The following is a 24,102-nucleotide window of genomic DNA, read 5'->3' on the forward strand; positions in this document are numbered from 1 at the left end:
GATGCCAAAGTCACCGAGACAAATTTCATTATATTTATAGAAACACAAATTGCGCTCGCTAATTACCCTCGATGAATCTTTAGAACTATTACTAATACGTCACGCCAAACTTTCAGAGTGACGTTTCAATAGATTGCACGAGGCTTTAGAAGAGATCGAGGGTCCAAAACAAGCATCTTCAATTTAGCTGCCTCGAATGCCGGACATTTTCAGTAAAATACACGTTCGTACAGTATGTAGGATCAACAGAATACTACATGGCTTGCTGTGTCGTACCAGATTTACACTCGTTGCTTTTTCAAATAGTGATAACCGCTTTCGCTCGCAGTTCAATATTTAAAAAAACAACTCGTGTAAATCTGGTACGACACAGCAAGCCATGTAGTATTGTCTATTTCTCTTCCTATGCGCTTTCGTCCTAGTCTCTCCTTGTGGTTGTTTGTACTTTCTCCCCCCTCCCCCTCCCTTTTCTTTTTTCTCTTCTGTAGATTCTTCTGTTCCTATTTAGTTACCCTGATCCCCATTCTTTCAATTTGTTCTTCTGGTTTATTGTTGTTATGACTCTATGTCCACCATTACAAAAATGTGTGTAATTTAGTATTGTTCTGGTCACGTGATATAAGAATTTGCTTGAGTGCGTGTCCTAGCTGTGTGTTTTGAACTGTGCGTGTCCTAGCTGTGTGTTTTGAACTGTGCGTGTCCTAGCTGTGTGTTTTGAACTGTGCGTGTCCTAGCTGTGTGTTTTGAACTGTGCGTGTCCTAGCTGTGTGTTTTGAACTGTGCGTGTCCTAGCTGTGTGTTTTGAACTGTGCGTGTCCTAGCTGTGTGTTTTGAACTGTGCGTGTCCTAGCTGTGTGTTTTGAACTGTGCGTGTCCTAGCTGTGTGTTTTGAACTGTGCGTGTCCTAGCTGTGTGTTTTGAACTGTGCGTGTCCTAGCTGTGTGTTTTGAACTGTGCGTGTCCTAGCTGTGTGTTTTGAACTGTGCGTGTCCTAGCTGTGTGTTTTGAACTGTGCGTGTCCTAGCTGTGTGTTTTGAACTGTGCGTGTCCTAGCTGTGTGTTTTGAACTGTGCGTGTCCTAGCTGTGTGTTTTGAACTGTGCGTGTCCTAGCTGTGTGTTTTGAACTGTGCGTGTCCTAGCTGTGTGTTTTGAACTGTGCGTGTCCTAGCTGTGTGTTTTGAACTGTGCGTGTCCTAGCTGTGTGTTTTGAACTGTGCGTGTCCTAGCTGTGTGTTTTGAACTGTGCGTGTCCTAGCTGTGTGTTTTGAACTGTGCGTGTCCTAGCTGTGTGTTTTGAACTGTGCGTGTCCTAGCTGTGTGTTTTGAACTGTGCGTGTCCTAGCTGTGTGTTTTGAACTGTGCGTGTCCTAGCTGTGTGTTTTGAACTGTGCGTGTCCTAGCTGTGTGTTTTGAACTGTGCGTGTCCTAGCTGTGTGTTTTGAACTGTGCGTGTCCTAGCTGTGTGTTTTGAACTGTGCGTGTCCTAGCTGTGTGTTTTGAACTGTGCGTGTCCTAGCTGTGTGTTTTGAACTGTGCGTGTCCTAGCTGTGTGTTTTGAACTGTGCGTGTCCTAGCTGTGTGTTTTGAACTGTGCGTGTCCTAGCTGTGTGTTTTGAACTGTGCGTGTCCTAGCTGTGTGTTTTGAACTGTGCGTGTCCTAGCTGTGTGTTTTGAACTGTGCGTGTCCTAGCTGTGTGTTTTGAACTGTGCGTGTCCTAGCTGTGTGTTTTGAACTGTGCGTGTCCTAGCTGTGTGTTTTGAACTGTGCGTGTCCTAGCTGTGTGTTTTGAACTGTGCGTGTCCTAGCTGTGTGTTTTGAACTGTGCGTGTCCTAGCTGTGTGTTTTGAACTGTGCGTGTCCTAGCTGTGTGTTTTGAACTGTGCGTGTCCTAGCTGTGTGTTTTGAACTGTGCGTGTCCTAGCTGTGTGTTTTGAACTGTGCGTGTCCTAGCTGTGTGTTTTGAACTGTGCGTGTCCTAGCTGTGTGTTTTGAACTGTGCGTGTCCTAGCTGTGTGTTTTGAACTGTGCGTGTCCTAGCTGTGTGTTTTGAACTGTGCGTGTCCTAGCTGTGTGTTTTGAACTGTGCGTGTCCTAGCTGTGTGTTTTGAACTGTGCGTGTCCTAGCTGTGTGTTTTGAACTGTGCGTGTCCTAGCTGTGTGTTTTGAACTGTGCGTGTCCTAGCTGTGTGTTTTGAACTGTGCGTGTCCTAGCTGTGTGTTTTGAACTGTGCGTGTCCTAGCTGTGTGTTTTGAACTGTGCGTGTCCTAGCTGTGTGTTTTGAACTGTGCGTGTCCTAGCTGTGTGTTTTGAACTGTGCGTGTCCTAGCTGTGTGTTTTGAACTGTGCGTGTCCTAGCTGTGTGTTTTGAACTGTGCGTGTCCTAGCTGTGTGTTTTGAACTGTGCGTGTCCTAGCTGTGTGTTTTGAACTGTGCGTGTCCTAGCTGTGTGTTTTGAACTGTGCGTGTCCTAGCTGTGTGTTTTGAACTGTGCGTGTCCTAGCTGTGTGTTTTGAACTGTGCGTGTCCTAGCTGTGTGTTTTGAACTGTGCGTGTCCTAGCTGTGTGTTTTGAACTGTGCGTGTCCTAGCTGTGTGTTTTGAACTGTGCGTGTCCTAGCTGTGTGTTTTGAACTGTGCGTGTCCTAGCTGTGTGTTTTGAACTGTGCGTGTCCTAGCTGTGTGTTTTGAACTGTGCGTGTCCTAGCTGTGTGTTTTGAACTGTGCGTGTCCTAGCTGTGTGTTTTGAACTGTGCGTGTCCTAGCTGTGTGTTTTGAACTGTGCGTGTCCTAGCTGTGTGTTTTGAACTGTGCGTGTCCTAGCTGTGTGTTTTGAACTGTGCGTGTCCTAGCTGTGTGTTTTGAACTGTGCGTGTCCTAGCTGTGTGTTTTGAACTGTGCGTGTCCTAGCTGTGTGTTTTGAACTGTGCGTGTCCTAGCTGTGTGTTTTGAACTGTGCGTGTCCTAGCTGTGTGTTTTGAACTGTGCGTGTCCTAGCTGTGTGTTTTGAACTGTGCGTGTCCTAGCTGTGTGTTTTGAACTGTGCGTGTCCTAGCTGTGTGTTTTGAACAGTGCGTGTCCTAGCTGTGTGTTTTGAACAGTGCGTGTCCTAGCTGTGTGTTTTGAACTGTGCGTGTCCTAGCTGTGTGTTTTGAACAGTGCGTGTCCTAGCTGTGTGTTTTGAACTGTGCGTGTCCTAGCTGTGTGTTTTGAACTGTGCGTGTCCTAGCTGTGTGTTTTGAACTGTGCGTGTCCTAGCTGTGTGTTTTGAACTGTGCGTGTCCTAGCTGTGTGTTTTGAACTGTGCGTGTCCTAGCTGTGTGTTTTGAACTGTGCGTGTCCTAGCTGTGTGTTTTGAACTGTGCGTGTCCTAGCTGTGTGTTTTGAACTGTGCGTGTCCTAGCTGTGTGTTTTGAACTGTGCGTGTCCTAGCTGTGTGTTTTGAACTGTGCGTGGCCTAGCTGTGTGTTTTGAACTGTGCGTGTCCTAGCTGTGTGTTTTGAACTGTGCGTGTCCTAGCTGTGTGTTTTGAACTGTGCGTGTCCTAGCTGTGTGTTTTGAACTGTGCGTGTCCTAGCTGTGTGTTTTGAACTGTGCGTGTCCTAGCTGTGTGTTTTGAACTGTGCGTGTCCTAGCTGTGTGTTTTGAACTGTGCGTGTCCTAGCTGTGTGTTTTGAACTGTGCGTGTCCTAGCTGTGTGTTTTGAACTGTGCGTGTCCTAGCTGTGTGTTTTGAACTGTGCGTGTCCTAGCTGTGTGTTTTGAACTGTGCGTGTCCTAGCTGTGTGTTTTGAACTGTGCGTGTCCTAGCTGTGTGTTTTGAACTGTGCGTGTCCTAGCTGTGTGTTTTGAACTGTGCGTGTCCTAGCTGTGTGTTTTGAACTGTGCATGCGAAGAAATTCTGAATTAAATTTTGTTTAAGCCAACAGAAAGTCTGAGAAAGGAGCTAGGGCCTATAGAGAAAGGAGCTAGGGCCTATAGAGAAAGGAGCTAGGGCCTATAGAGAAAGGAGCTAGGGCCTATAGAGAAAGGAGCTAGGGCCTATAGAGAAAGGAGCTAGGGCCTATAGAGAAAGGAGCTAGGGCCTATAGAGAAAGGAGCTAGGGCCTATAGAGAAAGGAGCTAGGGCCTATAGAGAAAGGAGCTAGGGCCTATAGAGAAAGGAGCTAGGGCCTATAGAGAAAGGAGCTAGGGCCTATAGAGAAAGGAGCTAGGGCCTATAGAGAAAGGAGCTAGGGCCTATAGAGAAAGGAGCTAGGGCCTATAGAGAAAGGAGCTAGGGCCTATAGAGAAAGGAGCTAGGGCCTATAGAGAAAGGAGCTAGGGCCTATAGAGAAAGGAGCTAGGGCCTATAGAGAAAGGAGCTAGGGCCTATAGAGAAAGGAGCTAGGGCCTATAGAGAAAGGAGCTAGGGCCTATAGAGAAAGGAGCTAGGGCCTATAGAGAAAGGAGCTAGGGCCTATAGAGAAAGGAGCTAGGGCCTATAGAGAAAGGAGCTAGGGCCTATAGAGAAAGGAGCTAGGGCCTATAGAGAAAGGAGCTAGGGCCTATGAAGGGAGGAAGTCTTAAATTGGGGGGTTCCGCTGTATTAGCCAACAGAAAGTCTGAGAAAGGAGGGCCTATGAAGGGAGGAAGTCTTAAATTGGGGGGTTCCGCTGTATTAGCCAACAGAAAGTCTGAGAAAGGAGCTAGGGCCTTTGAAGGGAGGAAGTCTTAAATTGGGGGGTTCCGCTGTATTAGCCAACAGAAAGTCTGAGAAAGGAGCTAGGGCCTATGAAGGGAGGAGGTCTTAAATTGGGGGGTTCCGCTGTATTAGCCAACAGAAAGTCTGAGAAAGGAGCTAGGGCCTATGAAGGGAGGAGGTCTTAAATTGGGGGGTTCCGCTGTATTAGCCAACAAAAAGTCTGAGAAAGGAGCTAGGGCCTATGAAGGGAGGAGGTCTTAAATTGGGGGGTTCCCCTGTATTAGCCAACAGAAAGTCTGAGAAAGGAGCTAGGGCCTATGAAGGGAGGAAGTCTTAAATTGGGGGGTTCCGCTGTATTAGCCAACAGAAAGTCTGAGAAAGGAGCTAGGGCCTATGAAGGGAGGAAGTCTTAAATTGGGGGGTTCCGCTGTATTAGCCAACAGAAAGTCTGAGAAAGGAGCTAGGGCCTCTGAAGGGAGGAGGTCTTAAATTGGGGGGTTCCGCTGTATTAGCCAACAGAAAGTCTGAGAAAGGAGCTAGGGCCTATGAAGGGAGGAAGTCTTAAATTGGGGGGTTCCGCTGTATTAGCCAACAGAAAGTCTGAGAAAGGAGCTAGGGCCTATGAAGGGAGGAAGTCTTAAATTGGGGGGTTCCGCTGTATTAGCCAACAGAAAGTCTGAGAAAGGAGCTAGGGCCTATGAAGGGAGGAAGTCTTAAATTGGGGGGTTCCGCTGTATTAGCCAACAGAAAGTCTGAGAAAGGAGCTAGGGCCTATGAAGGGAGGAAGTCTTAAATTGGGGGGTTCCGCTGTATTAGCCAACAGAAAGTCTGAGAAAGGAGCTAGGGCCTATGAAGGGAGGAGGTCTTAAATTGGGGGGTTCCGCTGTATTAGCCTGTGGTTGAGGTTCAGGATGGGGAGATTGGTAGCCTATCATGCACACTCAGGGTCAGTGAACAGTGTGTGGTTGAGGTTAGGATGGGGAGATTGGTAGCCTATCCTGCACACTCAGGGTCAGTGAACAGTGTGTGGTTGAGGTTAGGATGGGGAGATTGGTAGCCTATCCTGCACACTCAGGGTCAGTGAACAGTGTGTGGTTGAGGTTTAGGATGGGGAGATTGGTAGCCTATCCTCATGCACACTCAGGGTCAGTGAACAGTGTGTGGCTGAGGTTCAGGATGGGGAGATTGGTAGCCTATCATGCACACTCAGGGTCAGTGAACAGTGTGTGGTTGAGGTTCAGGATGGGGAGATTGGTAGCCTATCATGCACACTCAGGGTCAGTGAACAGTGTGTGGTTGAGGTACAGGATGGGGAGATTGGTAGCCTATCCTGCACACTCAGGGTCAGTGAACAGTGTGTGGTTGAGGTTAGGATGGGGAGATTGGTAGCCTATCCTGCACACTCAGGGTCAGTGAACAGTGTGTGGTTGAGGTTCAGGATGGGGAGATTGGTAGCCTATCCTCATGCACACTCAGGGTCAGTGAACAGTGTGTGGCTGAGGTTCAGGATGGGGAGATTGGTAGCCTATCATGCACACTCAGGGTCAGTGAACAGTGTGTGGCTGAGGTTCAGGATGGGGAGATTGGTAGCCTATCCTGCACACTCAGGGTCAGTGAACAGTGTGTGGCTGAGGTTAGGATGGGGAGATTGGTAGCCTATCATGCACACTCAGGGTCAGTGAACAGTGTGTGGCTGAGGTACAGGATGGGGAGATTGGTAGCCTATCCTGCACACTCAGGGTCAGTGAACAGTGTGTGGCTGAGGTTAGGATGGGGAGATTGGTAGCCTATCCTCATGCACGCTCAGGGTCAGTGAACAGTGTGTGGTTTAGGTTCAGGATGGGGAGATTGGTAGCCTATCCTCATGCACACTCAGGGTCAGTGAACAGTGTGTGGCTGAGGTTCAGGATGGGGAGATTGGTAGCCTATCATGCACACTCAGGGTCAGTGAACAGTGTGTGGCTGAGGTTCAGGATGGGGAGATTGGTAGCCTATCCTGCACACTCAGGGTCAGTGAACAGTGTGTGGCTGAGGTTAGGATGGGGAGATTGGTAGCCTATCATGCACACTCAGGGTCAGTGAACAGTGTGTGGCTGAGGTACAGGATGGGGAGATTGGTAGCCTATCCTCATGCACACTCAGGGTCAGTGAACAGTGTGTGGTTTAGGTTAGGATGGGGAGATTGGTAGCCTATCCTCATGCACGCTCAGGGTCAGTGAACAGTGTGTGGTTGAGGTTCAGGATGGGGAGATTGGTAGCCTATCATGCACACTCAGGGTCAGTGAACAGTGTGTGGTTGAGGTTAGGATGGGGAGATTGGTAGCCTATCCTCATGCACGCTCAGGGTCAGTGAACAGTGTGTGGCTGAGGTTAGGATGGGGAGATTGGTAGCCTATCATGCACGCTCAGGGTCAGTGAACAGTGTGTGGTTGAGGTTAGGATGGGGAGATTGGTAGCCTATCATGCACACTCAGGGTCAGTGAACAGTGTGTGGCTGCACATGAGGTTCAGGATGGGGAGATTGGTAGCCTATCCTCATGCACGCTCAGGGTCAGTGAACAGTGTGTGGTTGAGGTTCAGGATGGGGAGATTGGTAGCCTATCCTCATGCACGCTCAGGGTCAGTGAACAGTGTGTGGTTGAGGTTCAGGATGGGGAGATTGGTAGCCTATCATGCACACTCAGGGTCAGTGAACAGTGTGTGGTTGAGGTTCAGGATGGGGAGATTGGTAGCCTATCATGCACACTCAGGGTCAGTGAACAGTGTGTGGTTGAGGTTAGGATGGGGAGATTGGTAGCCTATCCTCATGCACGCTCAGGGTCAGTGAACAGTGTGTGGCTGAGGTTCAGGATGGGGAGATTGGTAGCCTATCCTCATGCACGCTCAGGGTCAGTGAACAGTGTGTGGTTGAGGTACAGGATGGGGAGATTGGTAGCCTATCATGCACACTCAGGGTCAGTGAACAGTGTGTGGTTGAGGTACAGGATGGGGAGATTGGTAGCCTATCATGCACGCTCAGGGTCAGTGAACAGTGTGTGGCTGAGGTACAGGATGGGGAGATTGGTAGCCTATCATGCACACTCAGGGTCAGTGAACAGTGTGTGGCTGAGGTTCAGGATGGGGAGATTGGTAGCCTATCATGCACACTCAGGGTCAGTGAACAGTGTGTGGTTGAGGTTAGGATGGGGAGATTGGTAGCCTATCCTGCACACTCAGGGTCAGTGAACAGTGTGTGGTTGAGGTTCAGGATGGGGAGATTGGTAGCCTATCATGCACACTCAGGGTCAGTGAACAGTGTGTGGCTGAGGTTCAGGATGGGGAGATTGGTAGCCTATCATGCACACTCAGGGTCAGTGAACAGTGTGTGGTTGAGGTACAGGATGGGGAGATTGGTAGCCTATCATGCACGCTCAGGGTCAGTGAACAGTGTGTGGTTGAGGTTCAGGATGGGGAGATTGGTAGCCTATCATGCACACTCAGGCTCAGTGAACAGTGTGTGGTTGAGGTACAGGATGGGGAGATTGGTAGCCTATCATGCACACTCAGGGTCAGTGAACAGTGTGTGGTTTAGGTACAGGATGGGGAGATTGGTAGCCTATCCTCATGCACGCTCAGGGTCAGTGAACAGTGTGTGGTTGAGGTTAGGATGGGGAGATCGGTAGCCTATCATGCACACTCAGGGTCAGTGAACAGTGTGTGGTTGAGGTTAGGATGGGGAGATTGGTAGCCTATCCTCATGCACGCTCAGGGTCAGTGAACAGTGTGTGGCTGAGGTTAGGATGGGGAGATTGGTAGCCTATCCTCATGCACGCTCAGGGTCAGTGAACAGTGTGTGGCTGAGGTTAGGATGGGGAGATTGGTAGCCTAGTATCATGCACACTCAGGGTCAGTGAACAGTGTGTGGTTGAGGTTCAGGATGGGGATATTGGTAGCCTATCCTCATGCACGCTCAGGGTCAGTGAACAGTGTGTGGTTGATTTTAGGATGGGGAGATTGGTAGCCTATCATGCACACTCAGGGTCAGTGAACAGTGTGTGGCTGAGGTTAGGATGGGGAGATTGGTAGCCTATCCTGCACACTCAGGGTCAGTGAACAGTGTGTGGCTGAGGTTAGGATGGGGAGATTGGTAGCCTATCCTCATGCACGCTCAGGGTCAGTGAACAGTGTGTGGCTGAGGTTCAGGATGGGGAGATTGGTAGCCTATCATGCACACTCAGGGTCAGTGAACAGTGTGTGGCTGAGGTTCAGGATGGGGAGATTGGTAGCCTATCCTGCACACTCAGGGTCAGTGAACAGTGTGTGGCTGAGGTTAGGATGGGGAGATTGGTAGCCTATCATGCACACTCAGGGTCAGTGAACAGTGTGTGGCTGAGGTACAGGATGGGGAGATTGGTAGCCTATCCTGCACACTCAGGGTCAGTGAACAGTGTGTGGCTGAGGTTAGGATGGGGAGATTGGTAGCCTATCCTCATGCACGCTCAGGGTCAGTGAACAGTGTGTGGTTTAGGTACAGGATGGGGAGATTGGTAGCCTATCCTCATGCACACTCAGGGTCAGTGAACAGTGTGTGGCTGAGGTTCAGGATGGGGAGATTGGTAGCCTATCATGCACACTCAGGGTCAGTGAACAGTGTGTGGCTGAGGTTCAGGATGGGGAGATTGGTAGCCTATCCTGCACACTCAGGGTCAGTGAACAGTGTGTGGCTGAGGTTAGGATGGGGAGATTGGTAGCCTATCATGCACACTCAGGGTCAGTGAACAGTGTGTGGCTGAGGTACAGGATGGGGAGATTGGTAGCCTATCCTCATGCACACTCAGGGTCAGTGAACAGTGTGTGGTTGAGGTTAGGATGGGGAGATTGGTAGCCTATCCTCATGCACGCTCAGGGTCAGTGAACAGTGTGTGGTTGAGGTTCAGGATGGGGAGATTGGTAGCCTATCATGCACACTCAGGGTCAGTGAACAGTGTGTGGTTGAGGTTAGGATGGGGAGATTGGTAGCCTATCCTCATGCACGCTCAGGGTCAGTGAACAGTGTGTGGCTGAGGTTAGGATGGGGAGATTGGTAGCCTATCATGCACGCTCAGGGTCAGTGAACAGTGTGTGGTTGAGGTTAGGATGGGGAGATTGGTAGCCTATCATGCACACTCAGGGTCAATGAACAGTGTGTGGCTGCACATGAGGTTCAGGATGGGGAGATTGGTAGCCTATCCTCATGCACGCTCAGGGTCAGTGAACAGTGTGTGGTTGAGGTTCAGGATGGGGAGATTGGTAGCCTATCCTCATGCACGCTCAGGGTCAGTGAACAGTGTGTGGTTGAGGTTCAGGATGGGGAGATTGGTAGCCTATCATGCACACTCAGGGTCAGTGAACAGTGTGTGGTTGAGGTTCAGGATGGGGAGATTGGTAGCCTATCATGCACACTCAGGGTCAGTGAACAGTGTGTGGTTGAGGTTAGGATGGGGAGATTGGTAGCCTATCCTCATGCACGCTCAGGGTCAGTGAACAGTGTGTGGCTGAGGTTCAGGATGGGGAGATTGGTAGCCTATCCTCATGCACGCTCAGGGTCAGTGAACAGTGTGTGGTTGAGGTACAGGATGGGGAGATTGGTAGCCTATCATGCACACTCAGGGTCAGTGAACAGTGTGTGGTTGAGGTACAGGATGGGGAGATTGGTAGCCTATCATGCACGCTCAGGGTCAGTGAACAGTGTGTGGCTGAGGTACAGGATGGGGAGATTGGTAGCCTATCATGCACACTCAGGGTCAGTGAACAGTGTGTGGCTGAGGTTCAGGATGGGGAGATTGGTAGCCTATCATGCACACTCAGGGTCAGTGAACAGTGTGTGGTTGAGGTTAGGATGGGGAGATTGGTAGCCTATCCTGCACACTCAGGGTCAGTGAACAGTGTGTGGTTGAGGTTCAGGATGGGGAGATTGGTAGCCTATCATGCACACTCAGGGTCAGTGAACAGTGTGTGGCTGAGGTTCAGGATGGGGAGATTGGTAGCCTATCATGCACACTCAGGGTCAGTGAACAGTGTGTGGTTGAGGTACAGGATGGGGAGATTGGTAGCCTATCATGCACGCTCAGGGTCAGTGAACAGTGTGTGGTTGAGGTTCAGGATGGGGAGATTGGTAGCCTATCATGCACACTCAGGCTCAGTGAACAGTGTGTGGTTGAGGTACAGGATGGGGAGATTGGTAGCCTATCATGCACACTCAGGGTCAGTGAACAGTGTGTGGTTGAGGTACAGGATGGGGAGATTGGTAGCCTATCCTCATGCACGCTCAGGGTCAGTGAACAGTGTGTGGTTGAGGTTAGGATGGGGAGATTGGTAGCCTATCCTGCACACTCAGGGTCAGTGAACAGTGTGTGGCTGAGGTTAGGATGGGGAGATTGGTAGCCTATCCTCATGCACACTCAGGGTCAGTGAACAGTGTGTGGCTGAGGTTAGGATGGGGAGATTGGTAGCCTATCCTCATGCACGCTCAGGGTCAGTGAACAGTGTGTGGCTGAGGTTAGGATGGGGAGATTGGTAGCCTAGTATCATGCACACTCAGGGTCAGTGAACAGTGTGTGGTTGAGGTTCAGGATGGGGAGATTGGTAGCCTATCCTCATGCACGCTCAGGGTCAGTGAACAGTGTGTGGTTGATTTTAGGATGGGGAGATTGGTAGCCTATCATGCACACTCAGGGTCAGTGAACAGTGTGTGGTTGAGGTTAGGATGGGGAGATTGGTAGCCTATCATGCACACTCAGGGTCAGTGAACAGTGTGTGGCTGAGGTTAGGATGGGGAGATTGGTAGCCTATCATGCACACTCAGGGTCAGTGAACAGTGTGTGGTTGAGGTTAGGATGGGGAGATTGGTAGCCTATCATGCACACTCAGGGTCAGTGAACAGTGTGTGGTTGAGGTACAGGATGGGGAGATTGGTAGCCTATCATGCACGCTCAGGGTCAGTGAACAGTGTGTGGCTGAGTTTAGGATGGGGAGATTGGTAGCCTATCCTCATGCACGCTCAGGGTCAGTGAACAGTGTGTGGTTGAGGTTAGGATGGGGAGGTTGGTAGCCTATCCTCATGCACGCTCAGGGTCAGTGAACAGTGTGTGGTTGAGGTTAGGATGGGGAGATTGGTAGCCTATCCTCATGCACGCTCAGGGTCAGTGAACAGTGTGTGGCTGAGGTTAGGATGGGGAGATTGGTACTACTATCCTCATGCACGCTCAGGGTCAGTGAAAAGTGCGTGGTGATACATCATAATAAGGGGTTGCGAGCGCAAGGTCTGTGATTGGTATAGATGTGATATTGTTAGCCTGTTCTCAGACAAACTTAAGGAAAGTGAGCATAATGGGAAGAATTCAGAAATTGTAACCTAGCTGTCAGTGTCATGCTAATTGAGGATTGGTGAATGTCATGGGAAGGATGGAGAAATTGTTAGTTTATCGTTTTTGAAAATGTATGTGCATGTTATTACATGGAGTTGAGAGACTTTAAGTGAGGAAAGCAACGCATGGAACTGAGGTCAGAGTGACTAGAACTGAGGTCAGAGTGATCATGTTGCAGGTCCCAGCCAGCTGGAGCAACCCGAGTGGCAAGTTTCACATTGGCCTGAAGGCGGCCTTTGACCTTTACCCCAAGGGGCTGATGGACCGCATCAAGAAGGAGCGTCGTGAGCACCTTTGGGACCCCACACATCGCGTCGCGCTCGCCGATGCCACTCGCAAGCTGGAAGAGTACGAGGCAAAGAACTCGAACTCGACGTCCACATTGGTAAGCGCAGGACCCATGATGTCTGGACTGTAAGGTGATTGGTTATAAAGGGTGTATGCCCCACTTTCAAGGTAAAAAGGAGAAAAATCCACACAATAGATGCTTCGTTATATATATGGGTGTATTTGTACTGGTAACTTGCATTCTCCCAGTAAGGTCATATATTGTACTACGTTGCAAGCCCCTGGAGCAATTTTTTGATTAGTGCTTTTGTGAACAAGAAACAATTAACAAGTGGTTCTATCCCATCCCCCCCCCCCTTTCCCCGTCGCGATATAACCTTGAACGGTTGAAAACGACGTTAAACACCAAATAAAGAAAGAATATGGGTGTATGCCCCACTTTCAAGGTAAAAAGGAGAAAAATCCACACAATAGGTGCTTCCAGTGTGTTGGTTGCACATGAAAGGCGGGGATATAGCTCAGTTGGTAGCGCGCTGGATTTGTATTCAGTTGGCCGCTGTCAGCGCGAGTTCGATCCCAGGTTCGGCGGAAATTTATTTCACAGAGTCAACTTTGTGTGCAGACTCTCTTCGGTGTCCGAACCACCCCCCGTGTATACTACATTGGGTGTGCACGTTAAAGATCCCACGATTGACAAAAGGGTCTTTCCTGGCAAAATTGCTTAGGCACAGTTAATAATTGTCTACCATACCCGTGTGACTTGGAATAAGGCCGTGAAAGGTAAATATGCGCCGACATGGCTGCAATCTACTGGCCGTATAAAATTTCATCTCACACGGCATCACTGCAGAGCGCCTAGAACTGTACCCACGGAATATGCGCGATATAAGCCTCATTGATTGAAAGGAAGAATGCACTGTGGACATATTTTTGCTCCCCATGCTCGGTGAGATCAAAGGCAGGTACATTGTAATAGGTGGTTGGCCTTATGACGTTGGGTCAATGACCCATACTTTAGGTGGTTGGCCTTATGACGTTGGGTCAATGACTTTTCAGCTAAAGGCAGGTACATTGTGATAGGTGGTTGGCCTCATGACGTTGGGTCAATGACTTTTCAGCTAAAGGCAGGTACATTGTGATTGGTGGTTGGCCTCATGACGTTGGGTAAATGACTTTTCAGCTAAAGGCAGGTACATTGTGATTGGTGGTTGGCCTCATGACGTTGGGTCAATGACTTTTCAGCTAAAGGCAGGTACATTGTGATAGGTGGTTGGCCTCATGACGTTGGGTCAATGACTTTTCAGCTAAAGGCAGGTACATTGTGATAGGTGGTTGGCCTCATGACGTTGGGTCAATGACTTTTCAGCTAAAGGCAGGTACATTGTGATAGGTGGTTGGCCTCATGACGTTGGGTCAATGACTTTTCAGCTGAAGGCAGGTACATTGTGATAGGTGGTTGGCGTTATGACGTTGGGTCAATGACTTTTCAGCTGAAGGCAGGTACATTGTGATAGGTGGTTGGCCTTATGACGTTGGGTCAATGACCCATACTTTTCAGCTGAAGGCAGGTACATTGTGATAGGTGGTTGGCCTCATGACGTTGGGTCAATGACCCATACTTTTCAGCTGAAGGCAGGTACATTGTGATAGGTGGTTGGCCTTATGACGTTGGGTCAATGACCCATACTTTTCAGCTGAAGGCAGGTACATTGTGATAGGTGGTTGGCCTTATGACGTTGGGTCAATGACCCATACTTTTCAGCTAAAGCCAGGTACATTGTAATAGGTGGTTGGCCTCATGACGTTGGGTCAATGACTTTTCAGCTAAAGGCAGGTACATTGTAATAGGTGGTTGGCCTCATGACGTTGGGTCAATGACTTTTCAGCTAAAGGCAGGTACATTGTAATAGGTGGTTGGCCTCATGACGTTGGGTCAATGACTTTTCAGCTAAAGCCAGCTGCCTGCCTTGCTTTACACACTGACTTTCTTTAGCCAGGTCAATGACCAAGTTTTAACTATGAGACCGACTCCTTTGATATCTGAGAAGAAACTCTGCAGGGTTGATAGTAGCAGACACATGCATAAAACAAGAGAGAGAGAGTGTTATGTTTCTTTGCATAGCAATGTAAGTTCTTCTTCTTCTTCTGCATTCGATGTTAGCATTGTAAGTATATATGTACTCTTGTTTAGTGGTACACAAGGCGATACCAGTCAGTGGTACACAAGGCGATACCAGTCAGTGGTACACAAGGCGATACCAGTCAGTGGGGCACAAGGCGATACCAGTCAGTGGTACACAAGGCGATACCAGTCAGTGGTACACAAGGCGATACCAGTCAGTGGTACACAAGGCGATACCAGTCAGTGGTACACAAGGCGATACCAGTCAGTGGTACACAAGGCGATACCAGTCAGTGGGGCACAAGGCGATACCAGTCAGTGGTACACAAGGCGATACCAGTCAGTGGGGCACAAGGCGATACCAGTCAGTGGTACACAAGGCGATACCAGTCAGTGGTACACAAGGCGATACCAGTCAGTGGGGCACAAGGCGATACCAGTCAGTGGTACACAAGGCGATACCAGTCAGTGGTACACAAGGCGATACCAGTCAGTGGGGCACAAGGCGATACCAGTCAGTGGGGCACAAGGCGATACCAGTCAGTGGTACACAAGGCGATACCAGTCAGTGGGGCACAAGGCGATACCAGTCAGTGGTACACAAGGCGATACCAGTCAGTGGTACACAAGGCGATACCAGTCAGTGGTACACAAGGCGATACCAGTCAGTGGGGCACAAGGGTTCAAGTGGAGGAAAACAGTTGCACCTTATAGTCCTGAAAGTACGGTAGCCATACGTCTTGTCAGCGATAAAACTCCGTGTCTAGACTGGAAGAGTTCGAGGCAAAGAACGCTGCTTCTTCCTTGGTGAGCTAACTCACAGCTGACTGTTTACAGCTACAGTCTTGGTGGTGATAGTATGTAGAACTACACACTGGATGGGTGTGACTGTTTACAGCTACAGTCTTGCTGGTGTGTGTAGAAATACACACTGGATGGGTGTGACTGTTTACAGCTACAGTCTTGGTGGTGTGTGTAGAAATACACACTGGATGGGTGTGACTGTTTACAGCTACAGTCTTGGTGGTGTGTGTAGAAATACACACTGGATGGGTGTGACTGTTTACAGCTACAGTCTTGGTGGTGTGTGTAGAAATACACACTGGATGGGTGTGACTGTTTACAGCTACAGTCTTGGTGGATGGGTTTGACTTTAGTGAGTTTCAGCTTTAAGTGACGGTATCTACCCCTGTGTGAGTTTCAGCTTTAAGTGACGGTATCTACCCCTGTGTGAGTTTCAGCTTTAAGTGACGGTATCTACCCCTGTGTGAGTTTCAGCTTTAAGTGACGGTATCTACCCCTGTGTGAGTTTCAGCTTTAAGTGACGGTATCTACCCCAGTGTGAGTTTCAGCTTTAAGTGACGGTATCTACCCCAGTGTGCATGCGTGTGCATGACAAAGAAAAGTTGTTTTGCTCGATTCTGTTGCTGCTGGCTATCCCAAGAGATAGCAATCAGAATTTCTCTGAGAATTCCCTAAGGTGTTAAGTGGAAGCTCCAGACGCAGGTAGAGCTGTGATGATGATGATGATGATGATGATGATGATGATGATGATGATGATGATGATGATGTAAAATGATGATGATGATGATGATGTAAAATGATGATGATGTGTGTGTTGCAGGAAGAGCGACTGTTGAAGGAGGAGCTCCAGACACAGGTGGAGCTGCTGACCAGCCTGGACAAGAAGTACAGCGACTGTGGGCCTGTCTATGACTGTGTGGTCTTCCACGATGGTGACACATGGAGGTAAGACTGTTATCACACTGTGGGCCTGTCTATGACTGTGTGGTCTTCCACGATGGTGACACGTGGCGGTAAGACTGTTATCACACTGTGGGCCTGTCAATGACTGTGTGGTCTTCCACGATGGTGACACGTGGCGGTAAGACTGTTATCACACTGTGGGCCTGTCTATGACTGTGTGGTCTTCCACGATGGTGACACGTGGCGGTAAGACTGTTATCACACTGTGGGCCTGTCTATGACTGTGTGGTCTTCCACGATGGTGACACATGGAGGTAAGACTGTTATCACACTGTGGGCCTGTCTATGACTGTGTGGTCTTCCACGATGGTGACACATGGCGGTAAGACTGTTATCACACTGTGGGCCTGTCTATGACTGTGTGGTCTTCCACGATGGTGACACATGGCGGTAAGACTGTTATCACACTGTGGGCCTGTCAATGACTGTGTGGTCTTCCACGATGGTGACACATGGAGGTAAGACTGTTATCACACTGTGGGCCTGTCTATGACTGTGTGGTCTTCCACGATGGTGACACATGGCGGTAAGACTGTTATCACACTGCGGGCCTGTCTATGACTGTGTGGTCTTCCACGATGGTGACACATGGCGGTAAGACTGTTATCACACTGTGGGCCTGTCTATGACTGTGTGGTCTTCCACGATGGTGACACATGGCGGTAAGACTGTTATCACACTGTGGGCCTGTCTATGACTGTGTGGTCTTCCACGATGGTGACACGTGGCGGTAAGACTGTTATCACACTGTGGGCCTGTCTATGACTGTGTGGTCTTCCACGATGGTGACACATGGAGGTAAGACTGTTTGTTCCCATGTCAGTGTACCAAGTGACTGTTTGTTCCCATGTCAGTGTACCAAGTGACTGTTTGTTCCCATGTCAGTATACCAAGTGACTGTTTGTTCCCATGTCAGTATACCAAGTGACTATTGGGGCCCTGGTGAACGTTGTAGTGGTCAGACCAAGATAGATCCTTCTTGCTTATCAGACTTTAGCGTCGAATTGAAATTGGTCAAACAAGAGTGTTGACTGTTATCTTGCCTTATGGTGAAGGGGGATGCGGGGCTGCATCTGGCATCTGATTTCAGTTGTTGAATTTTGACTGTTGACAGGGCGTGTGTTGACACCAGTGAGCGAGGCGACCTGGAGAGCTGTAAGCTGCTGGCTGACTTTTTCCTGGAACAGCAGTTTTCTCGCCTCAGTGACGCAGGTATGTTGTGATGTAAAGGTGTGTGACAGTAATACAGGTGTGTTATGTTGACCTGCCTCAGTGATGCAGGTATGTTGTGATGTAAAGGTGTGTGACAGTAATACAGGTGTGTTATGTTGACCTGCCTCAGTGATGCAGGTGTGTTGTGATGTAAAGGTGTGTGACAGTAATACAGGTGTGTTATGTTGACCTGCCTCAGTGACGCAGGTGTGTTGTGATGTAAAGGTGTGTGACAGTAATACAGGTGTGTTATGTTGACCTGCCTCAGTGACGCAGGTGTGTTGTGATGTAAAGGTGTGTGACAGTAATACAGGTGTGTTATGTTGACCTGCCTCAGTGACGCAGGTGTGTTGTGATGTAAAGGTGTGTGACAGTAATACAGGTGTGTTATGTTGACCTGCCTCAGTGATGCAGGTGTGTTGTGATGTAAAGGTGTGTGACAGTAATACAGGTGTGTTATGTTGACCTGCCTCAGTGACGCAGGTGTGTTGTGATGTAAAGGTGTGTGACAGTAATACAGGTGTGTTATGTTGACCTGCCTCAGTGACGCAGGTGTGTTGTGATGTAAAGGTGTGTGACAGTAATACAGGTGTGTTATGTTGACCTGCCTCAGTGATGCAGGTGTGTTGTGATGTAAAGGTGTGTGACAGTAATACAGGTGTGTTATGTTGACCTGCCTCAGTGACGCAGGTGTGTTGTGATGTAAAGGTGTGTGACAGTAATACAGGTGTGTTATGTTGACCTGCCTCAGTGACGCAGGTGTGTTGTGATGTAAAGGTGTGTGACAGTAATACAGGTGTGTTATGTTGACCTGCCTCAGTGACGCAGGTGTGTTGTGATGTAAAGGTGTGTGACAGTAATACAGGTGTGTTATGTTGACCTGCCTCAGTGATGCAGGTGTGTTGTGATGTAAAGGTGTGTGACAGTAATACAGGTGTGTTATGTTGACCTGCCTCAGTGACGCAGGTGTGTTGTGATGTAAAGGTGTGTGACAGTAATACAGGTGTGTTATGTTGACCTGCCTCAGTGACGCAGGTGTGTTGTGATGTAAAGGTGTGTGACAGTAATACAGGTGTGTTATGTTGACCTGCCTCAGTGACGCAGGTGTGTTGTGATGTAAAGGTGTGTGACAGTAATACAGGTGTGTTATGTTGACCTGCCTCAGTGATGCAGGTGTGTTGTGATGTAAAGGTGTGTGACAGTAATACAGGTGTGTTATGTTGACCTGCCTCAGTGACGCAGGTATGTTGTGATGTAAAGGTGTGTGACAGTAATACAGGTGTGTTGTGATGTAAAGGTAATCAGCAAACTCTCCTTTCCCTATACAATGTCTGTTGTATGCAATGTTGAAATGAAGTTACCAATCTGAAACATTTGTTGACTCTCTTGAAACAATCCTTGTTCTCTCATTATCTAAAGATTTTATGCAGTCGCCATTCTCGAAAACGCTATCCGCAGTAGAAGTCAGCATTTTTAACAACGAATAGAATGTTCATATGAAAGCATGCTACATGACGTCATAGGAAACCTGGCAAATTGAAGAAATAAGAAGCATTCGGTTATCTTGGTCTTGTCCGTGATAAACAGATCTGTGGGTTTTTCAATGTTCAGTGATTTGTATGGGCACATGCAGTGTTGCTTGTGAATGTGGATTTTACACATGTAGTGATGAGCTGTGTAAAGCTAGGTTGTGTTGTCTTTGTTGCAGACATGATGAATTACACATGTAGTGATGAGCTGTGTAAAGCTAGGTTGTGTTGTCTTTGTTGCAGACAGGATGAATTACACATGTAGTGATGAGCTGTGTAACACTAGGTTGTGTTGTGTTTGTTGCAGACATGATGAATTACACATGTAGTGATGAGCTGTGTAACACTAGGTTGTGTTGTGTTTGTTGCAGACAGGATGAATTACACATGTAGTGATGAGCTGTGTAACACTAGGTTGTGTTGTGTTTGTTGCAGACAGGATGAATTACACATGTAGTGATGAGCTGTGTAACACTAGGTTGTGTTGTGTTTGTTGCAGACATGATGAATTACACATGTAGTGATGAGCTGTGTAAAGCTAGGTTGTGTTGTGTTTGTTGCAGACAGGATGAATTACACATGTAGTGATGAGCTGTGTAAAACTAGGTTGTGTTGTGTTTGTTGCAGACAGGATGAATTACACATGTAGTGATGAGCTGTGTAAAACTAGGTTGTGTTGTGTTTGTTGCAGACAGGGTGAATTACACATGTAGTGATGAGCTGTGTAACACTAGGTTGTGTTGTGTTTGTTGCAGACATGATGAATTACACATGTAGTGATGAGCTGTGTAACACTAGGTTGTGTTGTGTTTGTTGCAGACATGATGAATTACACATGTAGTGATGAGCTGTGTAAAGCTAGGTTGTGTTGTGTTTGTTGCAGACAGGATGAATTACACATGTAGTGATGAGCTGTGTAACACTAGGTTGTGTTGTGTTTGTTGCAGACATGATGAATTACACATGTAGTGATGAGCTGTGTAAAACTAGGTTGTGTTGTCTTTGTTGCAGACAGGATGAATTACACATGTAGTGATGAGCCGTGTAACACTAGGTTGTGTTGTGTTTGTTGCAGACATGATGAATTACACATGTAGTGATGAGCTGTGTAAAACTAGGTTGTGTTGTGTTTGTTGCAGACATGATGAATTACACATGTAGTGATGAGCTGTGTAACACAAGGTTGTGTTGTGTTTGTTGCAGACATGATGAATTACACATGTAGTGATGAGCTGTGTAAAACTAGGTTGTGTTGTGTTTGTTGCAGACATGATGAATTACACATGTAGTGATGAGCTGTGTAACACAAGGTTGTGTTGTGTTTGTTGCAGACATGATGAATTACACATGTAGTGATGAGCTGTGTAAAACTAGGTTGTGTTGTGTTTGTTGCAGACATGATGAATTACACATGTAGTGATGAGCTGTGTAAAACTAGGTTGTGTTGTCTTTGTTGCAGACAGGATGAATTACACATGTAGTGATGAGCTGTGTAAAACTAGGTTGTGTTGTCTTTGTTGCAGACAGGATGAATTACACATGTAGTGATGAGCTGTGTAAAACTAGGTTGTGTTGTGTTTGTTGCAGACATGATGAATTACACATGTAGTGATGAGCTGTGTAAAACTAGGTTGTGTTGTGTTTGTTGCAGACAGGGTGAATTACACATGTAGTGATGAGCTGTGTAACACTAGGTTGTGTTGTGTTTGTTGCAGACATGATGAATTACACATGTAGTGATGAGCTGTGTAACACTAGGTTGTGTTGTCTTTGTTGCAGACAGGATGAATTACACATTATTATTATTATTATTATTGTGATCATTTTTATGCGCCTAATCTAGATATAGCCCTAGGCCCACATGTAGTGATGAGCTGTGTAACACCAGATTGTGTTGTCTTTGTTGCAGACATGATTTGTTTGTTTGTTTGTTTGTTTGTTTGCTTTACGCCCAGCCGACCACGAAGGGCCGTATCAGGGCGGTGCTGCTTTGACATATAACGTGCGCCACACACAAGACAGAAGTCGCAGCACAGGCTTCATGTCTCACCCAGTCACATTATTCTGACACCGGACCAACCAGTCCTAGCACTAACCCCATAATGCCAGACGCCAGGCGGAGCAGCCACTAGATTGCCAATTTTAAAGTCTTAGGTATGACCCGGCCGGGGTTCGAACCCACGACCTCCCGATCACGGGGCGGACACCTTACCACTAGGCCAACCGTGCCGGTTGCAGACATGATGAATTAAACATGTAGTGATGAGCTGTGTAACACCAGATTGTGTTGTCTTTGTTGCAGACATGATGAATTACTCAGTCAACATCCACAATGACGGCAATGTCTTGGAGATTGTCACAAACGCTGGTAAGTGTCTCTTGTCTTGGAGATTGTCACAAACGCTGGTAAGTGTCTCTTGTCTTAGAGATTGTCACAAGCGCTGGTAAGTGGCTCTTGTCTTCCTCGTTGGCATGACTTAGCTTGGGTTGGAGCTCTCTTGTCAGGCATTTGTTTCATTCTTCTCCTCCTTCTTTCATGGGCTAAACTCCAACATTGACTCATGCTTTTGCACAAGTGGGTTTCTACGTGTATGATCGTTTTGACCCCGCAATTCAGGCAGCCATTTGCTGCTTTCTGGGGAAGTGTTCTTGGTATTTTTGTGTTTCTGAAACCCACCAAACTCTGACTTGGATTACAGGACCTTTTTCATGCGCACGTGGTCTTGGTCTTGGGGATAAGGCACTAGCAGGTCTGCACACAAGTTGACCGCGGTCAGGATTTGAACTCGCAACCTTCCGATGAGGAGGCTGATGTCTTATCCACCAGGCCACTGCTCCTGTCATTTGTTTCATTCAAAAGTGGTGTCAGAATGTGTGTTCAATCAGTAAGCTTTCCTGAAAGGTCCCATTAGATATGTGTGTGTCAGAATGTGTGTTCAATCAGTAAGCTTTCCTGAAAGGTCCCATTAGATATGTGTGTGTCAGAATGTGTGTTCAATCAGTAAGCTTTCCTGAAAGGTCCCATTAGATATGTGTGTGTCAGAATGTGTGTTCAATCAGTAAGCTTTCCTGAAAGGTCCCATTAGATATGTGTGTGTCAGAATGTGTGTTCAATCAGTAAGCTTTCCTGAAAGGTCCCATTAGATATGTGTGTGTCAGAATGTGTGTTCAATCAGTAAGCTTTCCTGAAAGGTCCCATTAGATATGTGTGTGTCAGAATGTGTGTTCAATCAGTAAGCTTTCCTGAAAGGTCCCATTAGATATGTGTGTGTCAGAATGTGTGTTCAATCAGTAAGCTTTCCTGAAAGGTCCCATTAGATATGTGTGTGTCAGAATGTGTGTTCAATCAGTAAGCTTTTCTGAAAGGTCCCATTAGATGTGTGTGTGTCAATGGTCTTATGGCTCTGTGTAGCAGTGAAACATGTGAACAGTTCAGTATTTTGTCGCTACATGTGAACAGTTCAGTATTTTGTCGCTACATGTGAACAGTTCAGTATCTTGTCGCTACATGTGAACAGTTCAGTATTTTGTCGCTACATGTGAACAGTTCAGTATTTTGTCGCTACATGTGAACAGTTCAGTATCTTGTCGCTACATGTGAACAGTTCAGTATTTTGTCGCTACATGTGAACAGTTCAGTATTTTGTCGCTACATGTGAACAGTTCAGTATCTTGTTGCTACATGTGAACAATTCAGTATCGTGTCGCTACATGTGAACAATTCAGTATCTTGTCGCTACATGTGAATAGTTCAGTATCTTGTCGCTACATGTGAACAGTTCAGTATCTTGTCGCTACATGTGAACAATTCAGTATCTTGTCGCTACATGTGAACAATTCAGTATCTTGTCGCTACATGTGAAAAGTTCAGAATGTTGTCGCTACATGTGAACAGTTCAGTATCTTGTCGCTACATGTGAACAGTTCAGTATCTTGTCGCTACATGTGAACAGTTCAGTATCGTGTCGCTACATGTGAACAATTCAGTATCTTGTCGCTACATGTGAACAATTCAGTATCTTGTCGCTACATGTGAATAGTTCAGAATGTTGTCGCTACATGTGAACAGTTCAGTATGCTGTCGCTACATGTGAATAGTTCAGAATGTTGTCGCTACATGTGAACAGTTCAGTGTGCTGTTTGCAGGTTCCCATGGGACCCACGTGGCGTGTATCAGTGCCGGCAACTTCCCTGAGCAGCCGGAGAGGAACGGCGTTGCCCCGGGCGCCCAGATCATCGGCATCAAGATCGGTGACACTCGCTTGGGCTCCATGGAAACCGGCTCTGCCCTGGTTAGAGCGGTGAGTTGTGCTGCTGTGTGTGTGTGTTTGGGGGGGTCATGACTTGCGCAGTCTATGGAATCAGGCTCTGCCCTGGTTAGAGCGGTGAGTTATGCTGCTGTTTGTGTGTGTTTGGGGGGGTCATGACTTGCGCAGTCTATGGAATCAGGCTCTGCCCTGGTTAGAGCAGTGAGTTATGCTACTGTGTGTGTGTGTTTGGGGTGGGGGGGGGGGGGGGGTCATGACTTGCCCAGTCTATGGAATCAGGCTCGGAGCTGTTCAGAGCTATGGTGTTGTGTTTTGTTGAGTTTTGTTGTGATAAAGTTTATTGCTGTGTTGTGATTGTGGTGATAGATTTGCAGTTTTGTTGTGATACAGTTTATTGCTGTGTTGTGATAGTGGTGATAGATTTGGAGTTTTGTTGTGATAAAGTTTATTGCTGTGTTGTGATAGTGGTGATAGATTTGCAGTTTTGTTGTGATAAAGTTTATTGCTGTGTTGTGATAGTGGTGATAGATTTGGAGTTTTGTTGTGATAAAGTTTATTGCTGTGTTGTGATAGTGGTGATAGATTTGGAGTTTTGTTGTGATACAGTTTATTGCTGTGTTGTGATTGTGGTGATAGATTTGGAGTTTTGTTGTGATAAAGGTTATTGCTGTGTTGTGATAGTGGTGATAGATTTGGAGTTTTGTTGTGATAAAGTTTATTGCTGTGTTGTGATAGTGGTGATGGATTTGGAGTTTTGTTGTGATAAAGGTTATTGCTGTGTTGTGATAGTGGTGATAGATTTGCAGTTTTGTTGTGATAAAGTGTTGTGCTGTGTTGTGATAGTGGTGA

General features: G+C 47.5%; 1 protein-coding gene across 1 annotated transcript in view; it reads left to right on the top strand.

The window, feature by feature from the left end:
• LOC138945831 (tripeptidyl-peptidase 2-like) overlaps positions 1 to 24,102 on the top strand; it is a 130,976-nt gene that overhangs the window by 8,405 nt on the left and 98,469 nt on the right. The window contains exons 3-7 of the mRNA XM_070317343.1: positions 12,246 to 12,452; positions 16,102 to 16,226; positions 17,359 to 17,456; positions 21,288 to 21,353; positions 23,132 to 23,286. Coding sequence (XP_070173444.1) covers positions 12,246 to 12,452; positions 16,102 to 16,226; positions 17,359 to 17,456; positions 21,288 to 21,353; positions 23,132 to 23,286 — 651 coding nt within the window. The remainder of the gene's footprint in view (positions 1 to 12,245; positions 12,453 to 16,101; positions 16,227 to 17,358; positions 17,457 to 21,287; positions 21,354 to 23,131; positions 23,287 to 24,102) is intronic.

The sequence above is a fragment of the Littorina saxatilis genome, linkage group LG13, assembly GCF_037325665.1.
Source record: "Littorina saxatilis isolate snail1 linkage group LG13, US_GU_Lsax_2.0, whole genome shotgun sequence".
NCBI classification, from domain to species: domain Eukaryota; kingdom Metazoa; phylum Mollusca; class Gastropoda; order Littorinimorpha; family Littorinidae; genus Littorina; species Littorina saxatilis.